Source organism: Salvelinus alpinus, chromosome 2, assembly GCF_045679555.1.
Source record: "Salvelinus alpinus chromosome 2, SLU_Salpinus.1, whole genome shotgun sequence".
NCBI classification, from domain to species: domain Eukaryota; kingdom Metazoa; phylum Chordata; class Actinopteri; order Salmoniformes; family Salmonidae; genus Salvelinus; species Salvelinus alpinus.
This window is the reverse complement of record NC_092087.1, coordinates 68,720,632-68,728,798: the sequence shown is the minus strand read 5'-3', so window position 1 is coordinate 68,728,798 and position 8,167 is coordinate 68,720,632. Positions and strand designations below refer to the sequence as shown.

Here is an 8,167-nt window from a genome sequence, read left to right as displayed (position 1 = left end):
GGATAAGGGGGTAGAGCCTAGTAATTGAATAGAGCCGCCCCTCATGAATATTCATGTTTGAAATTTGTGGACATTTCAAGCTTTGCAGTACATGGATTTTCAGAGATGAATGAATTTGAACATTTTAAATATTGATGCATGAGCATGTGAGTGTGGCAGTTAAAATAACTACAGTATATGACAAAACAAATAGGTTCATATAAAAAAAAAAAAACTTTATTTCAATCAAGAGCGAATAATTACAAAGCCAGCTGATATTTTTTAATCATTTGGACCACAATACCATTGCAATTCATAGTCGTACAAAATTGATAACAGAAAAGAACAAAGCCTGCTAAATCAACATTTGTACAAATAAAAAGGCATCATTTTAGAGAACTTCTTTAGGGAAACTTTGTCTCTCCCAACTAAGACCTTTTCCAGCCAAGCAGGAGACATGGATGAGGCTCAACAAATTTGTCCTTAAAAATCTAAATCCATCCACTTGCAGAATCATCAACTCTTATCGTATAAATCTGATGTGATAGTCATATCATTCTGTCATTGTACATTGACTTTCAGAAAAGCAGACAAAGCTTAACAAAACATTCTAATTCCAACCCGGTACTATGCCTACATTCAGGTCCATAATTATTGGCACCCTTGATAAAGATGAGCAAAGAGACTGTATAAAATAAATAATACAAATACTGAGCTAGATTGTATACGCCAAACATTTGAAAATGTAATTATTTTATACTAATACAATTGCTCAGAGAATACAATTGCTCATTTTTTAAACGAGGGGTCAAAATTATTGCCAACCCTGTTTTCAATACTCTTAGGACCCAGATCCCTCCCACTGTGTTCTCCAATCTTTGAAACATTTTCTTTAAAGGCTCAGTGTCATTATGCTCACAAAGGTACGGTGCTGGGGTACTGAAAACAGGGGTGCCGATTACTTTGACGCCTACCTTTTGGAGAATCGTTTTATTACTTTTTAAACCAAATCTCTTTCTCTGAGCAATTGTGTTAATAAACAATAAATTACATTTTCAACAAAAAAAATGCTTGCAATACAGCGCAGTATTTGTATAATTTATTTGATAGTCTTTTTGTCTCATCGTTATCAAGGGTTCCAATAATAATAATATTACCAACCAAATAATCAATAAAACGAAAATTAAGAAAGCGAATTAGAAGTACTGTAGAAGGAAAGTGAATACGAGATATTCCTTCATCAATGACATTCTACAACAGTGCTTTAGTGTCCTGACAAATAAAAGGGATGAAAACAAATAGGAATTCATGTAAACAAATCCAATACTAATACTGTGCATTTAAAACTTAACTGCAAAATTAAGAAAACTTAACAGCACAGTATAGAAAGTGATTTAGACTTCAATATTTTTGAGATTACAATTGTTTATGGAGTTTATTTTCCCAGTATTAATGATAGTTTTGGCAAAGGGCACACTACATCATTTAGTTTAACTCTACCAAGTGTCATTTAGCACATCTGGCAAGGTGGCTCATTTCCAAGCATTGGCAACTGATGATGGCCATTTGAAAATACATTTTTTTTTAAACACACACAAAAAAAAAACCTTTCCTACATCATTTGAAAGAATAAATGAAAACCGGAAGGGTCTCAACAAGCCATGGGTATTGTACATGCTAGAGAGAGTATAACACAATAGCACTGCAAATATGCAATACATGTCTGTAGATACTATTGCATTAGTGTTTACAAGGAAAAAATAAATCAAAACTTCTGTTTAAGTTGTGCAATACTTGGCATACCCCAATCAAAATAATCCATGTGATTGGTTAGGAATAGTTTCCATACAAGAAACAATAAAACAGTCCAACAATCTGTCAATATAGTCATACATACATTCAACAAAAGTGTTAGGCCCCTTATGTACACCTTTTCAGAAATACATTTCTATGAGATATCTTCACAAGAATATATATATATACTATTTTCTCATTGTTCACCTCATGTCCATAGTTAGCAAGGAATTTGCATAGGCATTAGTGAATTAAAGACACGTGTTGCCTAGGTAATGACGGCTAACCCTATAGCATTGGCATCCGGAGAAAAACGAGGGGAGGGGCTTCATATCGCTGCTTCCATATAGATATGGACACAGTGATCATTTGCATATAAATAGGTGTGGTGTACAGTTATTAAGGGAATAGGTATTACTTTCCCCCTTACCACTGATATACAGTAGGGTCAGACATATTCTCATCCCCAAAACAGTTAGAATTTGGGGTAGAGTAATCTGATTCTAGACCTGTAGTAAAAGGGGAACTTCTACCCCGAGCAGTAAGATATGTGGGGTCACAGCACAAGTGTATATAATGTTAGTGTTCACCTGGACACAGACCGTGAGCATTAGGACACAAAGCATAGGGTACATTTGATGCCTCAAATCATATGGCAAATAATACATGTGACATTGTCAAAAGTATCCACTCCTGCTTTTAGTGTCAAGCTTCACACACACACACACACACACAAATGCTCACTCAAATGCAGACACACCTGTACAATAACAAAAGTATAATCTAGCGGTTGCATGTCTCATTCAACTATTTCGTTTCACTTTATTCTCTTGATTTGGGTCCCCAAACAAAAGTTGTTTCCTATCTAGGACGTAAGGTGAACGGTGAATGCGATATAACCATGTGTTCATAGGACACTGTGTAACCTTATAACCCACAAAAACTCTCCACACCGTTCCACCTATACCACTAGCCTCTAACCTGCCCCTGTCAAAGGTTGTATCACTGTTACATGTGACATTCTTTGAAAAATTAAATTTTCTAAGTCTGTTCATCCTACACAGATTTTTTAAAAACAGAGCAGCAAGTGACAGTTTTTATTTTTTAGTGTTTGTCCTTCCTGGTTGGTTGACTGACCTCTGTCTCGTTCCGTCAGTGAGCTTGTTAAAGGTCAAAGTTCATCTGATGAGGTCATCCTGTTCTGCCAGTAACAAAAAAGACCCTTGGGTATGGAGCTATTGGAATGTCTATGTGGTAATAACGGATGTCTTTTTGTATGTCCTTATACACCGATAAGCCTTATACTACGACAAGGCCCCCTGGCTCCCATTCTAATTCACACGTTTCAGGCAAATACTGTAAACAATCCTTCATATGCCGCTAGTGGCGCCCCCCTCTGTTTCGGAGGGCTCCGTTTCCCTCTGGGTCGTATCGGCTGTGGAGGTGGAGGGCGTTCCAAAAGAGCGGGGGTCCATGGCAGAGTGCATGATGGTCAGCCACAGGTCGTCCATGTTTGGCATGACAAAGATTTTCTACGTCGGAGAGAAGATGGGAGAGATTCAGAGGTGTTACATTTGAATGTAGTATGCGGACATACAGTTTGGACAAAGTACGCAGACACAGGCATGCGGACACAGGCATGCGGACACAGGCATGCGGACACAGGCATGCAGACACAGGCATGCAGACACAGGCATGCAGACACAGGCATGCAGACACAGGCATGCAGACACAGGCATGCAGACACAGGCATGCAGACACAGGCATGCAGACACAGGCATGCAGACACAGGCATGCAGACACAGGCATGCAGACACAGGCATGCAGACACAGGCATGCAGACACAGGCATGCAGACACAGGCATGCAGACACAGGCATGCAGACACAGGCATGCAGACACAGGCATGCAGACACAGGCATGCAGACACAGGCATGCAGACACAGGCATGCAGACACAGGCATGCAGACACAGGCATGCAGACACAGGCATGCAGACACAGGCATGCAGACACAGGCATGCAGACACAGGCATGCAGACACAGGCATGCAGACACAGGCATGCAGACACAGGCATGCAGACACAGGCATGCAGACACAGGCATGCAGACACAGGCATGCAGACACAGGCATGCAGACACAGGCATGCAGACACAGGCATGCAGACACAGGCATGCAGACACAGGCATGCAGACACAGGCATACCTGAAACTCCTGGTCCAGTTTCTTCTCGATCCAGTCGGTGACGTGGGCCAGTGTGACCTCTCTCTCTCCCAGTTTGGGCCGAGCCTTCAGCTCCAGGTGGGGTGGACTCCTGAAGCCATACCTGCGATTCAAAACAGAGTCAACAAACACACTAGAGAAACTCCAGGCTGTAGATGTCAACTATAACAGATCACGCAGCACTCATTGGGGTCATTGGTTATTGTACTGTGTGGGCAAGTTAATGGTAAAGGTTACTAAGGTACATAAAATGTCAGTTTTCCAGGGATGTGATCAGTCACCAGCAGAGGGCAGAAGTACATTGCAGAACGGAACTAACTAGTGCACAACAGTATGCCAACAAGTGTTTGATCGGCACCCCTATACTATTATATTAAAGTGTATTCATTATGTATTGTGGTGGTATGAATGTGTTGGGGTGTAGCATATCCTGTCGGTGGGCGGAGGTATGTATAACTTATGAAGCTGTTAAGAACATACCATATCCTGTCAGTGGGCGGAGGTGGGATGTTAACGGCCAGCGTTCCTCGGAGCTCCTGTACCTCCACGGTGAGCAGCAGGGGCGTGTTGGACACCTCCTCCATCTTCTTCTTGATGAACTCTGTCTCGGTGGCCTTCTGGAAGTACTTGGACTTGGCGATCTTGTCCACGAAGCGCATGATCTTACTGGGCTGGCGGCCACCCATGTATCTAATGGAGAGGAGAGATTTAGGGGTGTTACTTTGTCGCGCAAATCTACCTTGATTTATGTAAAAGTCTGAATTAAGTTAGTCTGGATTACATACAAGTAGTACAGAAAGGTACTTTAAAAAAGGTAAACAAGGTAAATAATTAGGGTAAAAGTAAATACACTGTAATTAGTCTCACCCCTCTGCTCCAGGGACATCATTGGTGACCTCTGAACTATCCTCTTCGTCTGAGGACCCTGCACTGGATGACTCCTCATCACTGTCCGCCAGGCAGTACGTCCGCGGTCTGTACCTGGCACACACACACACACACACGATTCAGTATGGATTCATCCCCATTGTTTTCAGAGGGAGAGGTGCCTCTTAGAACTACAAAGCCTGTTCACACGAGGAAATACAAGTGTTTTTCAGTGTTATTTAGACCCTTTGAAGTCTCACCGAGTTCCCACACAATTCATTGGAGGGCACACACGCACCCACCCACGATAGAGCAGTGTTTTCCACAAGTACATAGAGTAGCAAGCCAAATAGATAAAATTGCCTGCCTGCCTGCCAGCCAGCCCCCCCCCCACCCCCGAGCACATTGAATTATTGAATACTTTATCGAGTTTTCCTCACAGAATGGAAACATTTGTTGTGGTATTGTGTAGAAAGACATGACAATTTAAGTTACTGAATATGTATGAGTTCAGTGTATTTTGGAAATTGTCTCAGTCTAGGCTTATATGATCAGGACTAAGTAAGAGAACATTAAACCTTTGAGATTAAAGTCTTATTTACAGTTTACCTGCAAGATATGAATTGCCACAATGATGCTTGTTCTTCAAATTATGTTGTTAATTAAAACAGAAATATGAAATAGCCCACATGATCTAGAAAAATGTATTAAAAGGTTTTGTTTAAGAGGATTCCATTTGTTTCAGGTTTTTCATTTAAAATTCACAATTTAAAAGAAAAACAACAAATGTGAAAGTCCACAATAACGCTTAAACCACATCAAGAGACCACTTCAGGTCTGAAAAAAAAAAAAAGTAGTGTGATGTTAGAGTTTGCAAAACAAATGCCCACTCATGATATCATTTTGCCAGGTAAGCATAGGGTAGTTTGTAGTTAACATTTAACTGTGCAGGTTGTTGGGAAAGCTTTTCCATCTACCAGAAGACTGTTTTCTTTAGCATAATCGTTAATGACTTAAACAAAGTGGTAGACCCGCGCACTACACACATACAGACAGGCATTTTCATTGCCTCTTCAGAAAGTTGCATTGACAGATTCTGTTCATGTCTTATGATAAACTTGAGCAAATTAATTATAGTTCAATACATTGTTTAATTTTTTATTTTATTTTTTTAATATTGTTGAATTCCATTTTAATGCCTGCATTTTGTGAGGGCCCTAATTATCATATTTGGACCAGAATGAGGCTCTCCACTACCTATTGTTTCTGCAATGATGATTCACCATCTTCATCGATTGTTTTCATAATTTGTCTGCATGTAAGCGTCTAAAAGCCTAGGCCTACCAGTAGCCTATGAAAATTAGGGAGACAAGTGAACGACTCTCTCACCGATGCGATTCGGTATGCTACACTGACAGATGAGAGTCACTCACTTCAGTGTCACTGTCTGGCAAGACAACGACATCCTAGGAAAGGAAATCCTTTGGTTTACTTGCCCCGATGTGATACCATGGACATATAACCACGTTGTATGATTTATGAATGGCAAAGGGATATAGGAGAAGGACTATATTCAGTCAGTTCGACACCTATGATAAACTAGTAAACACTTACTGTTCAGTTATTAATCAATGCACAGTAAATAGTTTACAAAGTTCCACGACTCCGCGTGGCTGGCTATGTGGAAACACCCAAAAGAAAATAAGTGTCAGAAATTAAAATAGGCTAAGTCGTGGATTTCATGAGCATCACTCTCTCTACCTACTCCGTGTAAAGAAATCTGTATATAATGACAAGATGCTCATGTCTCCGCCCTAACAATGGGGGGAGTCGTCCCAAACAAGGGAAGACAGGCGACAAGCTTAGGTCTAAAATAATCCCATTGAAACGTATTGGGCTTATTTTGGTGAGAGTGAAACCTCTCGCTTCACTTCTTCCTCCCTGCTGCGTTTCCCTGTCATCGCTCGCTTTGTGACTGACAGGCGCCTATCCTACCAATAGATCTTTAGAAGAATCATATCGTTCATTTGAGCGGGACAGGGCTCGAAGGAATAGCGAATTGAACCTTTTAAAATGAAAAGTAACCTAGCTAATATGAAGTGGAAAATGTAGCAAGCTAAAAATGAGTCTAACTGGCTGATTAGCCGACAGCATCAGCCGGCGCTAATGGAAAACACTGAGTATGGATTGATGCGTCCTCTTGAGATCCCCTTTGTTTTAGCGTTCACATTAGGACACAGAGTCTGAACACTGACAAAATGATCCCATTCACAATGTCAGTTAGATGGGATGGAAGCTATATGTAATGAAATGACCACAAAAACAGATTGAAATGGAACGAAAATGGAAACGAGAAGGCCCCAGAGAAACTCTGCACTCACCAGGTGAAGAAAACATCCATGTAAGGGTGCGTCCAGGAACGGAAGGAAGGACAGAGAAAAAGGTGGTGTACAGAAGACGAGTTAAAAGAGAACTGTAGCTAAACCCCTGATCATGTGGAAAGCGAATTCTCTCATTATGTGTTCAGAGGAGGAAAACAGTGTAAACCTTTAACAGTTGTTTCAAGAAAACCTAAACGTCAGTGCACATTTGTCAACAAAGCAGCTATTAAAAAAGGTTAATATGCCACTGGATAGCGAAGAGAATGTCTCATACTTCCCATATGGCTACACAAATGTTTACTGTGGAAAATGAAGGTTATTCCACCCTGTGCAACCACCTTTGAGAGCAATTATGTTCATTCAATGTTTCATAGTTAAAATACTGTTAACCCTACACTGTAAACCTAGAACGAACGTTTACAATCATTATTAGAGTAGGTCACACACCAGTCAGTGTTGTGTTTAGTGAGGACCGTTCCTTCCCCTTACCCATCCTTGCTGATATCTCTGATGCGCACGCCATCTCCGTCCTTCCCCAGTCTGATCAGGTTCATCTTGGTCTCCAGGGTCATCAGGAAGGAGCCGCTGTACGAAATCTCCAAGTCAAACCACAGACCTGAGGGAGACAGACATCACAGACAGACGTAGGTTGGTGTGTGTACAGGGCGGGGGATGACAGGTCTGCGTGACGTGTGTCCCCGTGTGTGTAGTCGAAATTACACATCTCAATGTGTGTTAGGAAGAATCACAATGGAGTGGAGCAACACATATTAGATGATCATTTTGACAAACCAAACTACTTGACACAGCTGTGAACAGTAACCTACCACCATTGACCGTAGGCATGAAGACAAATAGCAGCGCTTCAGGTAAAGTCATTGGAAACTACAGTAAGTGATGAACTTCCCAGATCTGCAGAGCCAAA

General features: G+C 41.2%; 1 protein-coding gene across 6 annotated transcripts in view; it reads right to left on the bottom strand.

Annotated features, from left to right (window-relative positions):
- Window positions 1-194: 194 nt before the first annotated feature.
- LOC139567532 (testis-expressed protein 2-like) overlaps window positions 195-8,167 on the bottom strand; it is a 64,523-nt gene continuing 56,550 nt past the window's right edge. For 4 of the 6 annotated variants that reach the window (XM_071388867.1, XM_071388866.1, XM_071388865.1 and 1 more), the window contains exons 9-13: window positions 7,732-7,858; window positions 4,862-4,975; window positions 4,475-4,684; window positions 3,977-4,097; window positions 195-3,305 (exon numbers count right to left, since the gene is read on the bottom strand). In XM_071388867.1, coding sequence (XP_071244968.1) covers window positions 3,144-3,305; window positions 3,977-4,097; window positions 4,475-4,684; window positions 4,862-4,975; window positions 7,732-7,858 — 734 coding nt within the window. In that variant the 3' untranslated portion in view covers window positions 195-3,143. The other 2 variants (XM_071388869.1, XM_071388870.1) reach the window with 2 other exon arrangements.